Genomic DNA, 26,980 nt, shown 5'->3' with positions numbered 1-26,980 from the left:
AGTCTTAGAACATATCCACTGTAGATAAGGGGGGACTAGTGCAGTTGGAAGTTTTATGGTTGACGTTTTCAAGGGTAAGAGGCCATGTCAAACCATTTGTTATATCATTGGTTGAGTACCTGACAATCAATGCATATTACCTTTCATCAAGCAATAGATCTCCAAGCATCTTGTCTTCACTGCTTGAAAGGATTTACTGACAGTCGTTAAAGATTTTTTTTTTTCCTCAAAAAGAATAGGGACAAAGCTGAGAAAATTGTTAATTGCTAATTAAAAGAACTGAATCAAAGTATACATGACATCAAGACAGAAGCATCTTTTCATGGTGCTGTGATTTCTGTTGTGCTTTACTTCCTGTCTTTAAACTTTGATGTTTTCAATTCATGATTCGTGTATTTACGAAAGTTTAAAAATTCTGGTAAAACTCAGAATCTAATTCTTTTTTTAAATTGAGATATAAGTGATATATAACATTGTATTTCAGGTGTACCGCATAATCAATGGTTTGATTAATGTATATATTGAGAAATAATAACCACAGTAGTTAATTTAGACCCATAATAGGTCTAATTAACATTCATCACCACACATAGTTAAAAAGCCTTCTTTTTCTTATGATGAGAACTTTTAAGATCTACTTTCTAAGCAATATTCAAACATACAATACAGTATTACTAACTAAACTTACCATGCTATACATTACATCTCCAGGACTTATTTATTTTATAATTGGAAGTTTGTACCTTTTGATTATCTTTACCCATTCCATCCACTTGTCCTCCATGGCCCACCTCTGACACAAATCTATTCAATCTATGGGTTTGCCTTTTTTAAAATTTCACATATAATTAAAATTATATGGTATAGACTCAAATTCATTTTAAAAGTAACCAAGCATGACTTTGGTTTAGAGTTTCAAACTGTACTTCAGTGAAGGAACTTATGACTCACTTAGAAGTTGTTCGTTATTGCTGTTTTAATGTTTACACAAGTGTGCCTGAAGATTGATTTGAAAAGTGAGAATTAGAAATGACTTGGTAACAGACTAACTTTAGGAAGTCTAAGTGCTTTAAACCAAATTTTTATAGATTAGATAGTTGGCTCTTGGAACACACCATCAAACACATGTCTGTTCTTTATCATTAGATTACTCTAAATAAGCTTCTGCTGTATGCACCAAATGGTGGGTGATATCCTGGGTACAGACTGTGCCAATTATGTAAAATTCATAAAATGGTTAGGAGCACTGTTTGGATGTTGTGGAAGTGGTAAGCCTAGGCCATATGGCTGTGTGGAAGGTGCCATGGAATAGTCACAAATAGGTTGATAATAATAGAGGATACCGAGAAGGCCGACCCTGAAACAAAATAAACATTTCTTTATTAGTAGAAGTATTTTACTAAAAATATATGTATAAAATTAGTATTTTATAGTAAAACTTCAAATCCTAATCTTAGAAAAGTGTTAGTCTTAGAAACTCATATTAACTTTGCCCAAGAACTATTTTGTAAGAAAATGATACATAACTGCTAAGATTGGTGAATACATTTAAAGGATTATAGCACTAAGTAAATGTTAGAGGAGAGTGTTTCCAGAATTTTGTAGGCGAGAATAATTTCTTGGCCAGACTGGTATAAGCCTAAACCACATTTTCAATATGGAAGTTAGGCTGGAGTTCTTCCAGTCCCGTGATGACCCGTTTCCACACTTATGGATGTGTTCTAAAGCTCTTCCACAGAGAAATTTGCTGCTGGAAATGGGGTTGAACATAAGTGACTCCAGGAGCTACTACTTCACCCTTACCTTCAGCTTTCTGGCCGCTCTGTTGAGTTGTTTTGTTTAAGAAACTTGAAAACAATATGCTTTAGATACTTAAAGCCTGATTGCAGAGTGCTTCATTTTTACTTTGCTTCTGTTGCTGACTTAGAGGATGAAAAATCAACCCCTTTTCTCTCTCAAATTGCAATAATTATAAGAGATTATTATTCAAAAATTGTATTGAAATGTTTATTTTTAGTTCTTCACTTTTGTTAGAATGTATATCTACTTAATAATTAACTATTGACTGTTGGTCAAAAATTTCTAGGCTCCACATTACAAAAATCCAGCTTCCGATATTTATGTACCTTTCCCATCATATGGTGGCCTTTCTGGGAAAGAGATAATTTATAACTTTAGATTCAACTTTTGTTCAGTTGGACCTAACTCATTTTTCTCCATAATTTACTTCATTCCTTTTAGTTAATAATTCTTTCTAAATATGTATTTATCATTAATTCATTTTATGTGTACTACTTATTATGCGTACGTATCATTAATTCAACCTTAAATCATCATCTCATCTCAAGATACTTCTTTTCATCAGATATTCTATTTCATTTTACCTGGTTCAACCTAGACCAGGTTTGTACTAGCTGTACAGCTACATTCTTTGATTTATTTCCCTTTAATTGAATCTTTCTGTATTCCAAGTCTTCCTTTTGGTTTATTGCTTCATTCAGATGGCGTGCCTTCTCTAGAAGCATCCTGAGAAAGGGTATTGGAAATACGATTGACCTAACCTCCCTTGGACAATGCAGGAGTTAAGGGCATTGACTCCTTACAGTTGAAAATCTATATATAAAAAAATAATAAAAAATAAAAAAAGAAAATCTATATATAACTTTTGACTCCCCCAAAACTTAACTACTAATAGCCTGCTATTGACCTGAAACTTTAATGATAGTTGATTAACACATTTTGTATATTTTATCATATACTGTATTGTTACAATTAAGTCAGCTAGAGAAAAGATGTGAAGAAAATCATAATATTTAGAAAATTTCTTTTGAGAAAGAGGAAATACGTTTGCTGTACTGTAGTATTCATCCAAAAAATTCTGTGTAGAAGTGGACCTGCACAATACAAACCTGTGTTGGGTCAACATAAGTGTTTTGAAACATTAATGCCTGGAAATGTCTTTTTTCTACTCACATTTGATTAGTGGTTTGACTGGGATATAAAATTATAGGCTATAGGGGATCCCTGGGTGGCTCAGCAGTTTAGCGCCTGCCTTTGGCCTAGGGCGCGATCCTGCAGTCCCGGGATCGAGTCCCACGTCGGGCTCCTGGCATGGAGCCTGCTTCTCCCTCCTCCTGTGTCTCTCCCTCTCTCTCTGTCTCTCTCTCTCCCTCTCTGTCTATCATAAATAAATAAATCTTTAAAAAAATAAAATTATAGGCTATAAATTATTTTCCTTTAGAATTTTGTATTACTTCATTGTCTTCTAGCTTCTATTATTATTGAACGGTCCGATTCCTGATTCTTGGTGTGACTTTTTTTCTCCCTTCTAAAAATGGAAACATTTTCTTTCCATCCCCAGTGTTCTATAATTTCATGATGATTTGCCATGTTTTGGTTCTGTTTTCATCCATTTTATTCAGCCTTTCAACCAAGTTTGGGGAAATTTTCCTGAGTTATTTTTCGGTTCTTTCTTTTTTGCAACTCTTATTTGTTGTTTGTTGTTGTTGTTGTTTTTTTAATTTTATTTATTTATTCATGAGAGACAGAGAGAGGAAGAGACACAGGCAGAGGGAGAAGCAGGCTCCATGCAGAGAGCCCAACGTGGGACTCGATCCCGGGTCTCCAGGATCACACCCTGGACTGAAGGTGGCGCTACACCGCTGGGCCACTGGGGCTGCCTGCAACTCTTATTTGAATTGATTGAATCCTGTTCTCTGAATGTTCCTCTTAAGAAAGAAAAACTATCTTATTCTTGTTTCATGATTCTATTATTCTCTGTTTAAATGAGGATATTGGATTTTTAGAATTAATTACTATTTTTAAATTTAAATTCAGTTAATTAACATATAGTGTATTACAGTTTCAGAGGTAGAGTTCAGTCTTATAAAATACCCAGTGTTCATTACATCCTGTGCCCTCCTTAATGTCCATCACCCAGTTACCGCATACCCTCTCTCCCCTTCGCTTGAGCTATCTTCAGTTTGTTTCCTATGATTAAGAGTCTCTTATGGTTTGTCTCCCTTTCTGATTTCATCTTACTTTATTTTTCCCTCCCTTACCCTATGATCCTCTTTTGTTTCTTAAAGTCCACATATGAGTGAGATCATAGGATAATTATCTTTCTCTGATTGACTTATTTCCTTTAGCATAATACCCTCTAGTTCCATCCATTGGTTGCAAGTGGCAAGGTTTCATTTTTTTGATGAGTGAGTAGAATTCTTGTGTGTGTGTGTGTGTGTGTGCGCGCGTGTATCTTCTTTATCCATTCATCAGTATATGGACAGACCTCTGGGCGCTTTCCATAGTTTGGCTATCGAGGACATTGCTGCCATAAACATTGGGGTGCAGGTGCCCCTTCGGATCACTACATTTGTATCTTTGGGGTAAATACCTAGTAGTGTCATTGCTGGGTCATAGGATAGCTCTCTTTTCAACTTTTTGAGGAGCCTCCATCCTGTTTTCCAGAGTGGCTGCACGAGCTTGGGTTTCCATCAACAGTGATAATGATTTTTTTTAAGACATTTTTTTCTATTTATATAGACTATATTCCCTCTAGCATTTGTTGATTGATTGTTTTGGTTTTTTTTCATTTCACATTAGAATTTTTTATCTGATACTCTAATTTTTAAAGAGTGAAGAGCTAAAGTGCTGATAGGAAGGTCTCTGTAGTTGAATATGGCTTGCAAAATATGAGGTGAACTATACAGTATACTAGCTGATCCATTTTTGGGGTGAACTCCTGCTTTAGTATCTTCAGAATTTTCCCTTTGGCCTATGAGATTACCTAGGGACTCTTTTAGCCTTAATGGCTAACAGTGTTCTGGGAGCTAGACGGAGACAACTGGGAATCTCCATTTTGTTTTATTTTATCCCTTGCTTTTGGTGGTATTCTGAACCTTTACTGTGCCTGAAGATGGTTCAGGTACCCTATGTTTTCCCTTCAGAGAATAAAATTAATCTTTTGTAAGGTAGGAGAATAGTGATTGCTCAGTTGCAAGGAGAGGAGTAGAATTTTGAAGAATGTTTGCTGCTTAATTTATTTTCAACCAATCATTTTCTACTCCCACCTACCTCCAGCTTCCAATTCCCAAGATAATTTGTGCCACCGGTTTCTGAGTCTTTTAGGATTCTTGGTGTAATTCAAGTTGGGTCCTAGTTTTCCTCACAGTCAGCTGAAGATTCTAATATTTTGAATCTTCTAAGTCAGTTACCACTTGTCCATTTACTTTATAGTTTCTTAGATGTTGTTACTGTTGTCTTCTAGTTATTCTGGAGGTTTTATGCCTTTTTAAATGATCTTAGGCTGTAGTTTCAGGATAGTGTGAAATAGATATACATGCTCAACTTATTCTGTTTATCAAAAGTTCCAAAAGTAAAAATTATTCATGTTCATGTTAAAAATTGCAACAGTGTATATAAAGGTATAAAGTAAAAAGTAAAAAGTTTTTCTCTACTCTCCCCTTCATACACACCACCCAGAGGTAACTAGAGTAAGTTAACATAGGTACCTTTCCAGATATTTTTATTTATATTTTAATTTATGTAGAATAATACATATAATATGAAGAATAAAAAATGAAATTTGTATAAATACATGTGATACATATTATAAACATACTATGTATATCTAATGTGTTGAATTTATGAGGTTCCGTGTTGATCTGTACATCAGTATGTACAAATGTCTTAATTTTTTTTAACTGTTTAATAGTATTACATTGTATGAGGTTTTGCTAAGATATCGATAGTTAGGTACTTGTTTCCTATTCATCTTTTTAATATTATTACCAACGGTGCTACTATAAATATTCAGATGCACCTACCTTTTCACTACTTGTTGAAGCGTAGTTTTTATTTAATTTTAAGGATGGAATTATTTAATCAAAGGGTGTGTGCATTTCACTCTTCAAAGAGGTTATGCTTCTGTAACTGTCTTTTTTATTTATTTATTTTATTTTTTATTTTTTTTTAAGGTTTTTGTGATTTCTTTCTTTTTTTTTTAATTTTTATTTATTTATGATAGTCAGAGAGAGAGAGAGAGAGAGAGAGAGAGAGAGACATAGGCAGAGGGAGAAGCAGGCTCCACCCACCGAGAGCCCGATGTGGGATTCGATCCCGGGTCTCCAGGATCGCACCCTGGGCCAAAGGCAGGCGCTAAACCGCTGCGCCACCCAGGGATCCCTGTAACTGTCTTTTTTTAATACCCTGTGTGACTTAGGCATTATCAGGCCAAATCTTTGGCATTCTGAAAGTAACAAATGCTATCTTGTCATTTTAATTTCCTTTTTCTAATTATGTGTGAGGCTAATCGTGCTTATTGGACGTTTTTTTTTTTTTTTTTGGGGGGGGCGTTGTTTTTTATGAGCTGCGTATTCAATTCACTTAGCCATTATTCTTTGGATTATTCATCTTTTCCAGGTTGATGTGTAAAAGCTCATTATACTGGGAAGAATTTTGCCATATATTTTTTACATGTTTTGCAGATATTTCCCCAAAATTGTCTTCTATATTTTTGACATTGTTTATTGCATTTTTGCTATATGGTCAATATATTTTAAAGTGAAAAATTATTGAACAAGTGTTGGTTTTACTCTCCTTGGCCCAAATTATTTTCTTTAGAGTTTTAAAATGTTGTAAAGTGTCTGAACTATTGATTTAACATTTAGAAGGTATCAACAATACTTTATTTCAATTAACTAGTTTATAGAGTAAATTAAAATTTTCTTTTGTTCTGATTCTGACTTTAAAAAGACCATTAGTAAAAATAAATAAAAGCCAGTATTTAAAAGACCACTAATTAAACTTTGTGTTCATATTCTTATGTTACTTAGCTACAAAATATTTATTTTTTCAGTGTTCTACTCAAGAGTTCTTCTTGATTGTCAAAACACTGTATCACCTGAAGTCAGAATTTCAAGCACTAATACCTGCTGTTAATTCCCACGTTCAGTCAGACTTGCTCCGGACATTTATTTTAGAAATTCCTGAACTCCTCAGTCCAGTGGAGCATTACTTGAGGATACTTAATGAACAAGCTGCCAAGTAAGTATTAAGCTCTTAGATTACTGTCACTGCTGGAAAGGAAGAACAATGTATTTGCCATTTGATGTGTAGATTCTTGAGCTTCCCTAGTAGTAATGGTAGAAGTTGCATGTGATACTAGAAATGTGATGGGATGCTAAAGGCTATCTGTTATAGTTGAAAGTAACCCTCCGCCATCTAAAACTTAGGCAGTTCATTATCTAGGACAGATACAGTACTTCTCCAGGTACCAGATGATGAAAAGATACAGCCCACACAGAGCAAGTGGTAACAGTTTATTAATTCAAAAGTGGGAGTCAGATGGCATCTTCCTCTTATTTCCTAGATATTCTGGGGTAGTCTGCTTTATATTTAGAAACTACAGAAGCAAGTTATCTTTTACAAGATCATTTTATAGTTCACCACACAAAGAACTCTGTATGAAAGGAAAAAAAAGTGTTTACATTCGTGTTTATTTTCTGCATAGGTGAACAACAAATATTTAATTTTATCTCTCATTTTTACCACAGGAATCATTAAGTTGCAAAATGAAAATCATGTTAGGATAATTTTGTCTATCTTCAAAGAAATTAAGAAACCAGCCCATAAATACTTAAGTGATAGAGCTGGAATTAGAGCCTTGTCTTCCTGATTCCCAACCCTTTGGTGTATTTTATCATGCTATGAAAAATAATCGATAACTTTATAGGTAGTATGCTTTAATATATGTATTTGCATTTTTTTCACTTTTTTAGAATTGGGGATAAAACTGAATTATTCAAAGACCTTACTGACTTCCCTTTAATAAAAAAGAGGAAAGATGAAATTCAAGAAGTTACTGACAAAATCCAAATGCATTTACAAGAAATACGAAAAATACTAAAAAATCCTTCTCTACAGTATGTGACAGTGTCAGGACAGGAGGTAATGTTAAGCATACTTTTATTTTGCATTAGTTTATCTTAAGTAGAAAAACTATCTTAAAATGTAAACAAAAATCCAAGGATAGGATGAAAGTTTGTTTTCAGATTTTCTCTTTTCCTTCGGAATATGTAATACTCTGTTTTGACAAGAATTGTTTTAATAACATTTTGTGTGTTTACGTTCTTGGTAAAATCACGCAACTTAATGTTACATGTGTTTTAATATTATTGAAACTGTATTATAGAAAATGTGATTATTGTAAATAATAACTTAAAGGATTTATTTACCTTAAATCCAAGAGAGTGAAGTTAGTCTTTGATCTCTGGCCTGCATATAATGAAATGATACAAAGTGAACCACCTGTGTTGATTGAATCACACAATGATTAAAAGGCAGAATTTCCTTCTGAAGTTAGTAGTATAGCTGCTAAAGAACAAAAAGAAAAAGAAACTATAGTGAAAACCTACAATTAGTGAGTCTTCCATAAGATTATGTTAAGTGCTATTCAGAATATGTTTTTTCGGTATGCATACTTCAGTTTAAAGTTTGATATTAATATCAGTGAAAATTAGGAAGAAGTATGCTTTTTAAATATGGTTGCATCCTTCAATCTTATTCTGAATCTTGAGGCATGCTATTTCGGTATCTTATGTTTAATAGAATATAGCAATTCTAACTGAGGAAATTGAAGAGTTTCTACTTTGTTAAAATAGAGGATTAGGAAATTTGTGAATAATTTCTATAGGATGAACATTTTATTTGGGATTTTAAAAAATAGTTTTCTAGTGGAGAAGCACTTAATTTCAAATAAAATTTTTAAACATTTGTATTGCTTTTTATATATTTAGTCAAAAGATTGCTGATTTGTATGATTATTTGAAATAAACCCTACAGCAAATTAAAATCTTTATTAAAATACTTATTAATCTTGTGCCATTTAATAGATCATTGATTAAGTCAGTCTGTCTTTTGGACTCAGGCAGATATTTCGGTGTATTCCACATAGAAGTCTATACAACAGAAAAACGATCTGATAGTATTTATACTTAATTCCCCCCCGCCCAGCCAAATATTTAACTGCATCACTTGGTTTCACTGTGCAGTCAGTACTTTGCAAAGCAAACAGGTGACCTTAGCACTACTATCCCACGCTATTTGTTGAAAATGAGACTGTTAAAACAGCTTAATAACATTAATAAAGGATATGTAGTTACAAAAGTGGTTACCTGGTATTAGGGAGAGGTTTTATGTATGAGTGCTGCTTCCCCCACATGCATGCTATGGGACCAAGGCAGTCACCTGTATCGTGAGACTGCCATAAAGACCGATTGAGTTAAAATGTGTGAAATTGCTTTTTAATCATAAAGCACTATATAAATGTTATTTATATACTACTATTACTGCTAATATGGTCACCACTTGTCAAGCACTTGTTCAGAATGGTGCTAAGCACTGTACATATATTATTTAACCCTTGTAACAACACAGAGGGATTATTCCTATTTTGTAGCAAAGAAAACTGAGCGTTGGAGTAGTTAGGTGAATCATCCAAGTCAGAAGCCCAGTCTTCCTTGCCTAACTCCAGTCTTTATACCAATTCCTTATTTCACTCTACTCACAAATATTAACATACAGATTCTCAGCATCTTCGGTTTTACTTTACGAAACCCAGACTAAAATTTAAAGCTCATATTCTGCAAACTAAAATAAAGCTTAAATCTTGGGAAGACAGTCCTGGATCTAGCTGGCAGTTTTACAGTACAAATGGGGAAAACTGATCAGGAATTCATAAGGGATAGTAGATTAGATGTGTTTTTTTCTTCTTTTTTTTAATCAATGTGGCTGTGAAGTTTAAGAAAAATCACAGTATGGAGATAAAGTAATTGAATTACAAATAATTAGCGAGATATAAATTATCTCATTCTTTACTTAACCTTTATTAGGTTAAGGTGATGAGTTTGAGGGGACTCCGGGGTGGCCCAGCAGTTGAGTGTCTGCCTTCAGCTCAGGGCATGATCCTGGGGTCCCTGGATCGAGTCCCACATCAGGCTCCCTGCATGGAGCCTGCTTCTCCTTCTGCCTGTGTCTCTGCCTCTCTCTGTGTCTCTCATGAATAGATAAATAAAATCTTAAAAAAAAAAAAAAAAGGTGATGAGTTTGAGGCAAGAAATTCCTTGGTTGTTAACTGTGGGATGAATTCTTATTGGTTCTTAAAAGCCTATAGGGTTTGAGTAGTATATCATTTTTTAGTATATGTGCTGCCGAAGCGAGCACTTGAGTAGTATATCAATACAGAATCACTTTTATAACATTTTTTGAGAATTAGTGATTCTATTCAAACACCAAATGAGTTCTAGATAGTCAGCATTGTTTTTGTTGTTGTTTTAAAGATTTTATTTAGTTAGGCAGAGGAAGAAGCAGGCTCCACGCAGGGAGCCCGATGTGACAGACGCCCAACCGCTGAGCCACCCAGGCATCCCGATAGTCAACATTGTTATAGACAAATTCTCTTTAAAAAATTTTTATTAACGGTATCAGCAAATTATTTAAAGATACTTACAGGACCAAGAACAGACTCCGTCAAATATAATTACCTTTGAAAAGTGAGAGAGGAAGTCAGGAAAAGCATTATTTTATATGTGTTTCTTACTTTCTACCCTTCTGTTCTGAAATTTTATAAGTTTGTAATAATTTTTTTCAAAACCTGTTTTAGGGACAACCCGGGTGGCTCAGTGATTTAGCGCCACCTTTAGCCCAGGGCATGATCCTGGAGTCCCAGGATCGGGTGCCGCATCGGGCTCCCTGCATGGAGCCTGCTTCTCCCTCTGCCTGTGTCTCTGCCTCTCTCTCTTTGTCATGTATTTTTATTATTATTGGTCAAAATAGATGTCAGGCCAGGATAACTTTTGACAACATTCCGTTTTCACACATCTGTTCTCAGTTTTTATGTACCTACTAGAATACTGAAAGCCTTACTGTGTGCATTATTATCTTTGGAAGTATTTATAAGAAGGCATTGAAAGCAGAAATTTAGCTCACTGCTTTTGTGATAGTTTTTTTCATGTTTTATGTATATGTTTTATGATATAAATAATCATTTAGCTGTGAATCAAATATGGAATGCATATAGGGTGATATTTAGATTTGGGGCAGCATTGGTAAGTAGTATTATTCTAAAGGAAAAGGGAAGAAAGACTGGGGGGAAATCTTTAGAAAAAAAATTTTATTGACAGCATGCAGCATATCCAAATTCTGCTTAGTGTGTTTAAAATGTGAAAAGCATTCTTCACTAAATCTTACTCCTAAAAAAAAATCTTACTCCTGAAGAAAAAAATTTTTAATATTCTGTGAGAGAAGGAAGAAAAGAAACAGAGTAGGAATGGGTTAAGTGTGGTATTGGGGAAAACAGAGAGCAGTTTCTAGACTGGATTAAGCAAACTTAGCAATGATGCCAGCCCAGTGATATGACAGGTACTAGTTTGAGTAACAATATCTGACCCTTAACCAAGACAGAATTGGATCCCAGGAGTATGTTAGAAATTGCTAGATTAAATCAAGGCATACTTCTTGCAGCAACACCTGAGAAACAAAGTCAGGAACATCAGAGCAGGGAAAGGTGCTATGAGAATTTTCTGAGATTTCTAAAATATATGTTAATTTCCGATTTTAGTTTCCTTTTCTGTAGCAATAAAATTCTTAAAAGGCCTGTCCATTCTTAGAATGTTTGTAAAGAGAAGCAGAGAGAAAATTTCCTATTCCTTAGGCAGTGCAGAAGAGGAAAAACCTGCTAGCAGATGACAATTCTGAAGAGAAACCCCTGTTGAGAATAAGAGGACATACGGGACTGGCACCAACTTGAAGGAAGTAACCCCAGGGGTGTAATAAGCGGGAGGTCCCTGTGGGCTTTCCCTACTCTCACTCTATTTTCCATCAAGTATTGGTTCTGCATATTGCTTGTTTGAGGAGCTGTGGTCCTTAGAGTAGACCCTTGATACTTACAGGTTGAACTGTGAGGGTCCAAACCATTCCCAGTGTGCTATAAAGGGCCATGACTAGCAGTGATTTGTGATGTTTATAAGGTACATATTTGAATCCAGTGGCCCATACTGCAATGTTATGGCAAATTACTTAAGTAAGCCAGCCTACCTGGCTGCCCAGTGATCTCATTGAGGCAGTGTTAGCTTCTTTTCAAAATTTCTGCCTTCTCTTACATAGTAACTCCTGTGGAGCTCTGTGTTGGTTTTTATGGATCTAGATGTGTCCTTTCCAAGTGTTATTGAACCACTGTGGCCCTGCATTTTGCTGTTTGCCATAGGCATAGCTCTTCCCAGAATTATTTTATAAAAAGACTGATAAGGCTTTGTAGGACATTATAAATAATATATTTAAAATGTATATTATAATTATAAATTATAAAATAATCTAATTTATAATTTATAAATAATATAAAATAATATATTTTATAATTATAAATTATAAAATAAAAGATTTTATTTATTTGAGAAAGAGAAGATAGTATGAGAGGGGGAGGGAGCACAAGTTGTGGGGAGAAACAGAGGGAGAGGGGAGAAGCAGACTCTGCTGAGTAGGGACCTACTCAGGGGTTCAGTGTAGGGTTCAATCCCAGGACTTGGGGATCATGACCTAAGCCAACGGCATATGCTCAACTGACTGAGCCACCCAGGCACCCCTACAAATAATATTTAATCAGAATTTTTTAGCATTGTCTTAATGTAATGTGTTTTGTATCTTTGTCATCAATGATAATTATATTGTGGGTTTTTTCCTTGGTTATTTTTGTAGCCAAAGGGAACTTTTTTAGACTGTTGACTCTTAACTGTTTAACTAGGTGTGGCAGATTTGAAATTGTATTAATTCTTCTCTATACAAGAAGATATCATTAGTCCCCAAATTTTTTCTAAGGATGAAAATTCTTAAAATTAACCAGTAATTTCTATACTACTGGTTAATGTAAAAACTACATAGAAAAATAAACTCAAAAGATAGGCTAATATTATTAATATTATGCATATTATAAATACCTGAAATATTGTAAAACTGGTATATGTGGAAAAGTTCCTGTAGCCATCTCAAAATTAGTGGTAGCCACAGAGCTTCTGGGTTTCCTCCTGTATAATATTAGTGTTTGTGTGTTTATTTATTTGAATAAAACATTGAATTTCATTATATAGTAATACAGGAGAGTGAGCAAGAAAGAAGAGATGACATAACTAAAGCTAAAAATGAAAGACATGATAGAAGAAATTGATTTCACTTCTTGACTAATTTCAGAAAAGCTTGTTTGCAGAATACAGTTGGCTCTCTAAAGATACAGTTCATACAAGTGAAAACTTAAAACATTCATGGGGAAGAATCTCTTTTCTTCCCTTAATAGTTGAAGAAATCAGTGCTTTTTCTTGAGAATACTCTTAGAGCACTTGGGCTCTGTGGATGAAAACTGTGAAAATAAATCCTCCTCTGTTTGGAATAGGGGACGAACCACATCTGAAACCTGGTATAGCACATCATAATGATATTTTAGAATTGTGTGTACTTAGAATTTCAGTCTTATTACTGAGTAATGGAAATCTTAAGTGGGTACTAATAAATGAAAGAGGCCTTTCAAGAAAGAAAAATCACCACTCGTAGTATGCACATGACAGTGTTATAAACATTAAAGTTCCAAGTTATATGCTTATTACAAACTTTTGCTCAATACAAATTGTACTTTATCCCAAGCATTGCAACCCTAATTAATAATATTTGGTTATATGAATATATATGAACTTTCCTATTAATAATACTGGATTTATTTGGAATGTTTAGAATAGTATTTACTAAACTTATAGCCCAATTTTGAGGAAGCTTTAATAATGGTTAATTATTTAAATATCTTTTATTTGTATTTCTTTTAGTTTATGATTGAAATAAAGAATTCTGCTGTATCTTGTATACCAACTGATTGGGTTAAGGTTGGAAGGTAGGTTTAAAAATACATTTTTTCTTATTAATGTGAATTATAATGACATGTGTATGCCTGTACGCTAGTGGGACGATGATAACTCCATCCTTGATATAAAAGGTAATTATTCCCCTTGATACAGAATTTTTAACTGAAGAAATAACTATTTTAAATTTTTTAATCATTGATTTAAAAATATTTTTCTGAAGAGTATCTCATTTGTATAGATTTTTCTTGTTTTGTAAATTACAATTTTATTCTTATGCCTTAGAGTACACTTTAAACAAATGAAAAAAAATGTTGGAGAATCTTCAATTACAAGATTAATTTGATAGTTTGAATTTCCTAACGAGTGCTAAACCTGAAATTTCTTTTAGGAAATTGACATTTCATTTTATACCTCACCGAGCTCTGCATTTCTTTATTCTTGATGCTTTCCATGGCGCATAATTATAATAGTTTTTATGATGTCTTTTTTGTAAGTTAAATCATGAATTGATGAAAACAAATTAATCAAAAACAGGATTAGAGAAACACATTGAAACTACCTTTTCTACCTGGTTAGGCATTCATCCCCAAAAGGAGACTCATTTAAAGAAGTGGTATTAGGGAAGTATATACTCCTGTGAGTAGTATTCTTTGTGAAGTATTTATTGCCACTGTTATTAATATGTTAACACTGAACTTGGAACAAAGATGTTACATTTGCCTAAGTGAGCAAAAGAAGGACTAGTACAGTAGCTACTGTTTATAGGAACTATGTTAAGGATAGAAGAAAATTTTGGCATGTGTGAATGATTATTATTTTAATTAAAAGAAGAAAGCTAGTATCTATTGCCATTATCAAAGGATTCTGAAGGCACAATCATGGATTTCTTTAGCTCTGTTGCCATCTTTTCTTTTTTCCTGTGTTACTAGAAGCTATAAGTGAGACTTGAGTATTGTCAAATTTAGGGCATGTTTTCTCTCTTCACAGACTTTCTTTCCTTTATCTACTTTTATCCTATCCTACAGCTCATGAATCAAAGTAGGTTTTATGAAGAGAAATTATTTAAAATTGTGCATCTAATCACCTAAGAAACTGAAATATTTCACTAAATGAATTTTGTCAGAAAAGAAAGCTCTGATAAATACGTTTACATAGAAATCTAAATGACATTTCAGAAGCAACGTGGAAGGCATAAATCAGTGCCAGCATCTTTTGAACAGTCAGTGATATAAGATGATTTGGGAGAGGTTCATTCTTATTTTTTATACATTGTTTGGCTATTGGAACCTTGACAGTAATAGGTTAGAATATCAGTCAGATTTTGAATATGAAAGTCTCATCCCTAGTCCAATAACTTGCCAAATTAAACATAATTGTGACAGGTGACAAGTTGGGGAACCAAGAAAGAACAGTTGGTTACACTCGTCATTACCTGCCTATATCACTCAACCCTGACCTGCTCTTCTCAAAGGTCCAATCATAATAATAACATCAACAGCGTTAGCAATCACCACCTCCACAGAACAATTCCTAACATTGGGCGCTAGTGACACAGAACATAGGTACGGTGCTAAGCACTATCTTATCCTCTAAACAGTACCTGTGAGGTAGATACTATCATTATTCCCATTTTATAGATGGGAAAAGGGATGTTTAGAGAAGGTCAGTTATATTTGCCTAAGGTCACATAGGTACCAAGTAAGTGGTTAGAATTAGAGCTTTGGTCTGGATTTTTTGACTGGGAGCCCACGGCATCCATCCCCTGTTGCGCTCTATGGCTTCTTGATGAAGAAACAGAGATTATACACAAGCCCACAAGAGGAGCATGTTGTATTTTTTTCATCTGGGGCCACTGTGAATCTGCAGTTAGTCATAAAGCATTCCTCTTCTTTGCCTCCTGAATTAATATATTGCTATTCTTTGTAATTCTGTACATTTTTCTTTTTTTTCACTGAAAAGCACTAATTATACAGAAAAGAATAAAACATAAAGAATAATAATAGGACTTTCATCAATGTATCCAGCTTTGTCAGGACTTATTTGCTTCTGATCTTTTTAATAAGCATTTTCATTTAGTGTAATTTAAAGAAAAAAGCTTTCTACTTATGAAATGGAAATTCTAAACTTTGACTTTGCCATATGGATATAATTTGAAATGCATTTTCAAGCTCCTGAACAAAGTCCTATGAACTCCAAGTACTTTATTTACAACAGAGATCTTTGGAATCAATAGAGTTCAGCACCATAATTAAAAAATGTTCTCTGTTTACAGCTATTTACTTTCAAGGTTCATCAGAGAATAATAAATAACTACTATAATTTTCTGAAATGATGGCATTAGTGATTTCTTAGTAACCTTGGTTTCCTATTTATGTTTCTTCCCTTCTTCTAGCACAAAAGCTGTGAGCCGTTTTCACTCTCCTTTTATTGTAGAAAATTACAGACATCTGAATCAGCTCCGGGAGCAGCTAGTCCTTGACTGCAGTGCTGAATGGCTTGATTTTCTAGAGTGAGTTTACAATGAAAAATATAATCTGACTTTTTGCTATGAGAAATAGACCGGAAAATCTTTCTGTCAAAAAGAAAAGTAGAGATTACTGCTTGTGACCTGCCATAAAATAGTTGAGTACATGTGTTCTCTGATTTTATTTTTAATCCATTGAAATGTAAACTCATCTTAGTCTTTACTGAGAGACCTAATATACTTTATTGTTACTGTAGTAAAATTTAGTTGCGAAGGATGTTTGGTAGAGTCACTTTTTGAAATGCCACCTTGAACTTCCTTTACTTTTCTTATAAAAAGGCTTAATATTTTCAGAGTTGGAAAAGTATGGGTTTGTTGTTTTGCTTTTATTATCTCCATTTTTTTCCTTTTTTTTTTTTTTTTTTTACATCCTGAATATTTTCTCCTTTTTTATTTTAAAGAATTTTAAATGTGGGAAATTTGAAATAAATATTGATATACTCTTCACTTAGATTTATCGTGTTAATAAAAAAAAAAAAAGATTTATCGTGTTAACGTTTTGCCACATTTGTGTTTTGTATCTCTCATATACATTTTTTCCTGAACCATTGGAAAGTATGATTTAGACATTATAACACTTCACCCCTAAATACTTAATACTTAACATACATCTAATACTAAAGACATTCAATTATATAATCTTAACACCATTATCACATCTAAGAAAAATTATTAATTTAAGGAATGTTGAGTTTAATTCTGCCCATTTTTATTTATTTTTCCTTTTTATTTATTTTGCATTTTTTTAAAATTTAAATTCAGTTTGCCAATATACAGTGTAACACCCAATGCTCATCCCATCAAGTACCCTCCTCATTGCCCATCTCCCAGTTACCCCATCCTCCCAGCCCACCTCCCCTTCCACAACCCTTTGTTTGCTTTCCAGAGTTAGGAGTCTCTCGTGGTTTATGTCCCCCATTTTTAAATGAGAGCCCTAATCAAGTTTAACATGTTACATTTTATTATTACATTTCTTTTCTAGTTGAATCTAGAATAATTCCCCCCCCTTTTTTTATGAGATTTTTTTTTTTAAAGAATCCTTGCCATTGCCTTAAAGAATGTTTCATATCCGGACTTATCAATAGGCATGTGTTCATTTTGATAGGTTTAAGTCAGTAGTGTGCTCATAAATAAGAGGTTAACAGCCAGCTCTCCAGAAGAATAGTAGTGTAAAATAATCGAATAGTTTTTTTTCTCAGTTGATTATTTTTATTTTTTAACTTATTCCAGGGATTATTAAAAATCATCTAAGGGAAAAAAAAATAAAAAATAAAATAAAAAAATAAAATAAAAAAAAATCATCTAAGGGAACATACAGTTCCATTAGAAAATACTTCATTTGGGCAGCTCAAGTGCCTCAGTGGTTTAGCGCTGCCTTCAGCCAGGGCCTGATCCTGGAGACCCAGGATCAAGTCCCACGTTGGGCTCCCTTTATGGAGCCTGCTTCTCTCTCTGCCTGTCTCTGCCTCTCTCTCTCTCTCTCTGTCTCTCATAAATAAATAAATAAAATCTTTAAAAAAAGTTTAAAAAATAAAAAGAAAATACTTCATTCTACAATCTCTTTGTGTTGCTTTTCCATCAATTTCATCAGGTTTTATTCCTTATTTCTGTTTGGGTACAAAGTCCCATAATAAACAATATGAAAAATAATTCCAAGGACAAGAGTAAGAGCTATTGTCATACTGATGAACATAAAATAGTCTGAATTAAAAATAGAGACTGGGGAAACCCAGAATGCAATCAATATCCCCACTGTGGCCAGTACGCTTATAATATAGTAACAAAATATTAGTAACTTTAAACAGAAATCTTAAAGATAAATACTCAGTGAGGTTCTCCAGGGAGCTAAGTAACAATCTAGCAAATGAAAAGGAAAATATTACATGAAAGTTCTTCTAAGGTAGTTGTTGGTACCATCTTTTTGCTCAGAGGAGTCTTAAATTATAGCATTAGAAACAAACTCCAGTTTACTTACCCAGAATCTTTTGAGGTTATCTTAACTCAGAGTCTTGGATGATGCCGTTCTGTATAAATTCACATACATGCACAGCATACAAATCTCTTTTATCTATTTAAAAAAGATTATTTGAGAGAGAAAGAGAGAGAGCATGTGCATACAAGTAAGTAGGGAAAGGGCAGAGGGAGAGAATCCCCAAACAGACTCCCTGCAAAGCCCTTTGCTGAGCTCAGTCTCATGATCCATGAGATCATGATCTGAGCTAAAATCAAGAATTGGACGCTCAACCTATTAAGCCACCCAGGTACCCCTCAATCTTTTTATCTCAAAAGATTAAATGTATATATGCCATTGTTCTATTATCAATATGCTTATTGGTCATTTGTATTTCACTTTTGGAGAAAAATCTTTATATATATATATATATATATATATATATATATATATATATCCTCAAATATTAACTGATTATTTTTGGATGGTGAGATTACTGGAAATTTTAATTTACTCTGCAATATGTGATATCAAAAGTATCTTTAATGTACTTACATTACTTTCAAAATGGGAAAAATAACAGTAATGTTTTTTATCTAAAGAAAGAATATTGGCTGGAGTTTTGCTAGAGCTTTTGCAACTAGAGCCCCCACTTGAAAACATTGATTGTTATGTACAATATTTATTAAGATGGTATGACTGTGATATCATTTTTAAAAATTATTAACCTCAATGAACCTGACATCAGAGGATTGAATACCAGGTGTACATATATATTTGTCTCTTACTGAGACACTAACTGTTATCCATTAGTCATATAACTTTTGATTAAAATATTGTAAGAAATCAAGTCTATAAGAAACTCTAAATGGAACTTTCTTTGAAAAGATGTGTCTCTTTTTCTGTATTCTAGAAGATGGGCAATCTAGAAGATTCTAGAAGATATTGAATAATCTCAATTGGAGATTTTTAAAAAATTGAATTATGTCTTTCATGTAGTTAAATACTTTAGAAATAATTTTGCAAACAAAAAATGAAACATTTTCCCTTTTTGTTGATTTCAGATATCATTGGGCGACATCTGATGGTAGACTGTCATAACAGCTTTAGAACCCAAGTATCTTAATTTTTCCTATGGATGTGGCAATATCTTTTGACCAGAAATTAAATCCTAGTACTTTGGCTTCATCAAAGTTGGTTGGTGGCTTAGTGATAAAGTTGAATGTTGGGACATAAACCCAGTCTTATCAAATTGTTATTTGAATTGCCCATTTTTTAGCTTGTCATTTTTCTAGGTATGGATAATCTCTTGAAATTTGGGAAAGTGTAGCAAGTGGACAAAGATCAAGAAGTCAAATGACTTCCTAGGTTATGATGGTGGTGATAAAGGTTTATGATAGTGTTTCATTTTATTAATGCATCTTATTTATATAGGTGACATGAGAAAGAACATTATTGTCTATGTCAAAATGATTACCTTCTCTCTGTTTTTTCTTCTTTATTTTTTTTAACTGAAATGGTATCCACTGAGAGCTATGTCACTCATTTCAATCACAGACACAAAAGTAGCATTAGAGACAGTTACCCTCAACCTAAGGCTACTATGTAACAGCAAATTAAATTAGTCTCTTGGTGGCCTGGACAAGGGCTGAGGAGCAGGGAGTGAGAGTAAGGAAAAAATGACAGTTATTTAGTGCCAAAGGTTCTTTGATGTTCGTATTCCAGAGAGGCAGAAGCAGAGACATAAAATATGGCCACTCTCTGGAAAACAGAATGCCAGGATAAAGAAAAACCAGATGGGTCAGTAATTAGAACAGGGACAGAATATGACACAATCCAAGGGATAAACCAGTGATCCGATCTAAATTTTTTTTTTTTAAGATTTTATTTATTTGTAAGAGACACAGAGAGATAGGCAGAGGGAGAAGCAGGCTCCCTGTGGGGAGCCTGATACAGGACTTAATCCCAGGATCCCGGGATCACAACCTGAGCCAAAGGTAGACACACTCAACCGCTGAGCCACCCAGGTGTCCCGGTCAGATCTAAAATTGAAGTCAGACCAGGAATGACAAGGCATGATCATTGGGCAGTCACTCAGAAGTTTTAGGTCCAGGTAACATGTGGCATCTTTAAAATGGAGTCATTTAAAGGGGACAACTAACTGAGTGTTGTCTGTCTGATGTCAGGGGCCAGTCTCCTTTGTGTTTGGAATTTTGCAGAAACTTTTTTTTTTTTTTTAAGATTTTATTTGGAACGCCAAATAAAATTTATTTGTACCAGCTTGTGCACAAGCTGGGGGCGAGAGGGAGAGGGAAAAGCAGACTCCCCACTGAGCAGGGAGCCCAACATGGGGCATGATCCCTGGGATCATGACCTGAGCTGAAGGCAGATGCTTAACTGACTGAGCCACTCAGGTGCTCCATTGCACAGACTCTAAGCACTGTTAGTGGGATTACTTGTTTGTTTTGATGAATCTTAATTTAGTGAAAAATAGGTAAATTATATTTATTATGTTCTATCTATTGAGACAAAAAGGGATAAAATACATCCTAAATATATTTTTCAGTTCATAAAGTTAACACAAAAATAAAACTGGGTACTTAAATTGTTTCTATCTGGAAAGTTGTATACATGGAATAACTTACTGTATAATATTACTAGGAAAATCATATTACAGATTCTAGAAAAACCCAGTATCATGATAATATAGGAATAACTAATCACATAGTAACTTAATCTGGATATCCTTTTCAAACTAGGAAACATTCTAAAACTTTTGGATTTAAGAAGCAGATTAAATCTCAAAATTTCTGAAACACATAGTACAACAGAGAAATAATTTTTAAAAGAAGAATTTGGCAAAATGCTCTCTTTTGGGGGGATCTTTGAAAGGATGTAAGGGATACCTGTGATATGAAATAATTTGGGGTGTCTGGGTAACACAGTTGGTTAGGCATCCAACTCTTAGTTTGGGCTCAGGTTGTGATCCTCAGGGTCATGAAGATCAAGCCCTGTGTTGGGCTCCATGCTCAGCGGGGAGGCTGCTTGAGATTCTCCTTCCCTCCTATGCCCTTCCTACTTGTCCTCTCTCTCCAATAAATAAGTTTGGTTTTTTTTTTTTTTTTAAAGGAAATAATGGGGCAGCCCAGGTGGCTCAGCAGTTTAGTGATGCCTTCAGCCCAGGGTGTGATCCTCGATCCGGGATCGAGTCCCACATCAGGCTCCTTGCATGGAGCCTGCTTCTCCCTCTGCCTGTGTCTCTGCCTCTCTCTCTCTCTCTCACTCTCTCATAAATAAATAAATCTTTTAAAAAAATGAAATAATGGAATAATTTAAGTTAAAAAAAAAAAAAAGGAAAGCACTTGCCTACATGCCTGTATCTTTTCTGAATAAGTCTTTCAATAAAAGTCTTTTAAGCTTTTAGATGACAAGCTGTTTAATTAGCCAAAGATTTATGGGACTGATCATTATCTTTTTAAAAATAAATCTAAAATTTAATTTATATATGCATTATTAATAAGATTACTGAAGATCAGTGGGAAAAACTGCTTTTGCTTGACTTTAACAAAATTTATTACAGTGTCTACTGCATACCAAAGTTATGGGCTAAATGTTAGGGCTAATAATAATAATAGGAAAATCAGACAAACGTGAACCCTACCATGAGAAACTTCCAGTTCAGTGTGAGAAAGATATTGAAACTCTTAATCCTACTTTGGATGATGCTATGAAGGAGAAGCACAAAGGGAACCTCACCCATCTGGATAGTTCATGTTATTTAAGCTAAATAAAAATGATCACTACATTTGTGTTAATTATGTCTAAGTTGACATGGTCAAATGAAATGTACAATACAGTATTAATAGTAGACGTCTTTATATTGAAGCTATTTTAACTATATGTAATTCTATCCCCATGAAACAAAAGGAGCTTCAGTAATCAAGTTATATTAAACTGAAAAGTCATCCAGAGTAATTTCCATATTTCTTAACTATAGGTATCCCTGGTTGTTTTGTTTATGCTCATCTTAACTAATAAAGTAGTCGCAAATCGTACTGCTTTTACAGGTCTAAGAAATCAATATGTTCACCTTTTTGTTGTTGCTTCTGAAGGAATTTCAGTGCACATTACCACTCCTTGTGTAAAGCAGTACATCACCTAGCAACTGTTGACTGCATTTTCTCCCTGGCCAAGGTCGCTAAGCAAGGAGATTACTGCAGGTAATGTATATTTTAACTCCCCCCACTTTTTCAGTGCTTTATATCAGTTGACATTATTCCATTAATTTTAGTGTTTTTATTATAAAATATTAAAATATGCAAATATGTTAGACTCTTGGTAAAACTGAAAGTCACATAGTTTATTTAAAATTAACAAATTCCTTTCTTGGTCTGTCATTGAATACAATGAAAGCAGATGTTCACAATAACTCTAGGGATAAATGTTAAATATTTCAATTTTTAGGTTTATGTGGGTGACATTTTTTTAACAGCATAATCCTTTGATTTGTTAGCTTTGACTTGAACACTTTGTAATATGTTTCACTTTATAAGTCTCATTTAAATGCAAACTAAATCAGATATGGGTGAGACTCCATGTATGATTGATTTCAAAGCATTGTCTCTTTTGCTATCAAACTACTCTTCCTTAAGTTTAAAACCTTAAGCCTGAGGGGCGCCTGGGTGGCTCAGTCAGTTGAGCATCTGCTTTAAGCTCAGATCATGATCTCAGGCCCCCAGAGCTCTAGGCCAGTTGCGCTTTTGGTGGTCTTGTGCCTGGGAACAAAGTGGTGGTCTTGTGCCTGGGAACCACCTCTGTGATGATTCACGGTGGAAGTTCGTGTCTGCTGGTGCTCTGTGCCTGGGCTCCCTCCTGTGCCTCTCCCGGGCTGGAATTCTGGCTCTGTGAGTCTGGAAAGCATCGCCTGTTGGAGTCTGGCTCTCTGTGGGCTCTTTTTTAAAACCACTAGCCCATTCCTGAGGGCTCTGCCCTTATGAACTAAATCAGCTTTCAAAGGCCTCACCTCCTAATACCATCAAATTAGGTATGAATTTGGGGGAGGGCACAAACATTTACTCTGTAGCACAAACCCAATTTTTTCATATACTTGAAGGAAATATTTAACTCACTGTCTTATTGTGAGAACTAAAAAGAAAACATAGAGGTGATATTGCCTGCCATCAGTGCTTTGGCATACAGAGTTCATTATGTTTGAATAGATATGTCCTGCTAGTCATACTTCTTTCATATCTTGGTTGCTCTCCTAGTTTGTGCCAAGTATTTTTTTTTAACATTTAAAATGTTCTTTATACCTAGCATAATACCCATATGGATGTTAAAAAATAGTTTATTGTAAAGCACTTATTTATTTGTGGGAGGACAGTTGCAAAAATTGGCTACCCCAGTTTTAGATAAAAATGTACTTAGTTTGCTGTTCTGTTTCATTTTGTTTTGCTATCCATTTATGTATGGAGTGATCTACCACGTTGTGCACAACACTTGTTTAAAATAGGCTCTTTGTGTTTTCATTTTTACTCAATTTTTTTTCACATCGGAGGGCTTCGAAAATTTCATCCAATTTATCATTCATAAAAATGAGATCTGTAAATGTACTCTAGTTGAATCTAGTTCTGGGAGAATAAGTCTGTCTTTCGTTGACATGATTTCCTTCCCTTGTACTGTGCACAAGGTCTGTGAAGCTAACATTCCTAATGGATTCTAATTGTGAATTAAGCAGAGGATTGGTTACAATCTGTATATTTGGTGTGTGTTTTCACACAAACCTCTTTCCACTGAAAAATACTTACACCTGGTTCATCTCTTCTTACACTACTTCAGTTGGCTTTTTGCCATTTGTCACTGCTGCTGCTGCAGCTAGTAAGAACAGAAGAACCATGTCTATGGGTATGTAGTTTATATTACATCAAATTTAAGTTTTCATTTCTGTATATATGTATATATCTATTTGTAAGCCAAAGCACACATATATATATTACATATAGTATGTAATTTAGAGTAATACATCATTTTTAGTGCGTTGTAATAACCAGAATCCCATCCTCTGTCACTAATTAGCTGTGTACTCTTATTTAAATCTCAGGTATTCATATATAAAATTGTAAGAAGTAGAGTTATGAATTAGTAAATGGAGTAAATCTTGAAGTTGTAGGAATTCTTTATTGAGGTGGAGTCTTGGCAAAATCTCTGTGGAGTGAAAATACATCCCTTATTATGTCTCTATAAGACTATGCTTAATTTGTAGACTCATCAGAGGTTTAACAAACATTTTGAGTATCCACTCTGTGCAAGTTTAGTCCTAGATTTTTCCTTATTTGGGCATTTTCCAGTACATTTATTAAGAGACCCCTTGATTTGCATAAGTAAAATTTGAACTCCTTTTTAGGTGTACCCTTTAGAGTGTAGACTTTGGAGCAGGCAAGGTTTGAATACTAGCTTGGTTATTTGCCAGCTGACCTTAAGCAAGTTACTTTAATCTCTCTGATCCTCAATATCTGCATTAACAGAATACCTACCTCTCAGAGATATTGTATGAATTAAATGAGATAAAGATATATTAAACTATATTAAGCAGAACCAGACAGATATTAAGTACTTAGTAAGTATGAGGTAAAAAGACATTCATTCAAAAATCAGAAAAAAATAAGTATTTTAAAAGTTGTCTTTAATAAAAATATCTAAACTTAAAGGATGTTAGTATTTTTCATACACATAATAATTGATTCTTTAAAAATCGTTTTTAGTTTTCTGTCAATTCTCAAGTCTGTCTCTTTGAACATGATTAGCATCATTATCTTAAAGTCTGTGTCTGATAATTCAAATATCAGGAGTCCTTGTGACTCTGTTTCTGTTGCCTGTTGTTTTTGTTCATTTTCATTCTTAGGGTGTTTTTTTTTTTAAGATTTTATTTAATTGAGAGAGAGCAAGCATGAGAAGGTGGGGGGCAGAGGGAGAGGGAGAAGCAGGCTCCCCACCAAGCAGAGAACCTGAAATGGAGCTCGATCCTAGCATCCTGAGATCCTGACCTGAGTCAAAGGCAGACACTTAACCGACTAAGCCACCCAGGCACCCCATTGATCTTTTTTGAATTCCTCATTGTTTTGATTACATTATGGGTATTGTATTTCACAGAATCATTATAGAAAAATTTGATATTGTTTTTCTCCTGAAAGAGTCACATTTGCTTCTACCAGGCATCTCAAGACACTAATAATCCGGCATCACTTAATCCATATCAGATCTTGAGATGCCTCACAGGTTCAAAGGCTCCCTTTATTACTTCAGATGCGTTTCAATGCCTGGTGTACAGCCCATCAGTGTCTCGGTCCAGAGCCAAGCTGTCGTAGTCTCTCTCTCAGTTCCCTCAGGAACCAAAAAAACACCCCCTGGGTCTCTGGCCTAATTCCTTGCTTTCTTGTTCATTGTCAGGGACTGTCAGTGGCTCTTTTCTATGTTTTATCTACTATTTGTTCTCAGGATTGTTCCAAATGACATATTCTTTCAGGGATATAAGTTCAGGAAATATTTCACATGCTAAAATACTTTCCAAATTGGGTCCTGTATATTAAGGAAAATCCACCCGAATATTTTCTTTAAAGATTTTATTTATTTATTTATGAGAGATGGAGAGTGAGAGGCAGAGACATAGAGAGGGAGAAGCAGCTCCATGAAGGGAAACTGATGAGGGACTCGATCCTGGGACTTCGGGGTCACACCCTGAGCCAAAGGCAGATGCTCAACCGCTGAACCACGCAGGCATCCCCCACCTGAATATTTCAAAAGAATTTATTTATTTATTTATTTATTTATTTATTTATTTATTTATTTATTTATTCATTCATTCATTCATTCATTCATTCATTCATTCGAGACACAGGGAGATAGGCAGAGACACAGGCAGAGGGAGAAGCAGGCTCTATTCAGGCTGCCCCACCTGAATATTTTAAATGAAAAATCATGCTATAAAGTTCAAGGAATGTAATCAACTTCTTTCTCTCTCTCTCTCTCTCTCTCTCTCTTTTTTTTTTTTTAGCAGAAGTAAAGTTTAGGGGCAGCCCAGGTGGCTTAGCAGTTTAGCACTGCCTTCAGCCCAGGGCGTGATCCTGGAGACCTGGAATCGAGTCCCACATTGAGCTCCCTGCATGGAGCCTGCTTCTCACTCTGCCTGTGTCTCTGCCTCTCTCTCTGTGTCTCTCATGAATAAATAAATAAAATCTTTAAAAAAAAATTTAGTGTAAATAGCAATGAAATAGGAAAGTTTTAACTAAAATGCATTTTAAGCTAGTATTTAAGTATCTGTCATTTATGCCTTTTTCCACCCTTAGATTGCTAGCTTGTTTAAAGATTTTAGTGCATTTGAACTCTTGCAGTGAGTTCAAGTTGATTATTTGGTTTCGTAATTGTAAGCTTTTCTTCCTAAATGCTCTAAGGACATTTTATTAACTATAACCTAATCTTGAGGCAAAAGTTCTTATTCTGAGTCTTTGTATCCATTTTTTATTCTGAATGTTATATTGTTTTACTAATTATGTTCTGTTTCCCTGAGGCACTTAAAGGAGAAAGATGCAGTTTCAGAAATATAATTGTTCA

At 34.3% G+C, this 26,980-nt stretch overlaps 1 protein-coding gene across 6 annotated transcripts in view; it reads left to right on the top strand.

The window, feature by feature from the left end:
• The window catches only part of MSH3 (mutS homolog 3), a 185,132-nt gene that overhangs the window by 98,559 nt on the left and 59,593 nt on the right, over nt 1-26,980 (top strand). For all 6 annotated transcript variants that reach the window (XR_005356813.1, XR_005356814.1, XR_005356815.1 and 3 more), the window contains 5 exons: nt 6,857-7,044; nt 7,779-7,947; nt 13,863-13,927; nt 16,291-16,407; nt 22,486-22,593. Coding sequence is in view for 3 of the 6 variants with exons in the window: in XM_038532443.1 (XP_038388371.1) it covers nt 6,857-7,044; nt 7,779-7,947; nt 13,863-13,927; nt 16,291-16,407; nt 22,486-22,593 (647 nt within the window). In the remaining 3 variants the exon portion in view is untranslated. The remainder of the gene's footprint in view (nt 1-6,856; nt 7,045-7,778; nt 7,948-13,862; nt 13,928-16,290; nt 16,408-22,485; nt 22,594-26,980) is intronic.

This window comes from Canis lupus, chromosome 3 (genome assembly GCF_011100685.1).
Source record: "Canis lupus familiaris isolate Mischka breed German Shepherd chromosome 3, alternate assembly UU_Cfam_GSD_1.0, whole genome shotgun sequence".
Lineage (NCBI taxonomy): Eukaryota > Metazoa > Chordata > Mammalia > Carnivora > Canidae > Canis > Canis lupus.
This window is presented reverse-complemented; position numbering and strand designations above follow the sequence as displayed.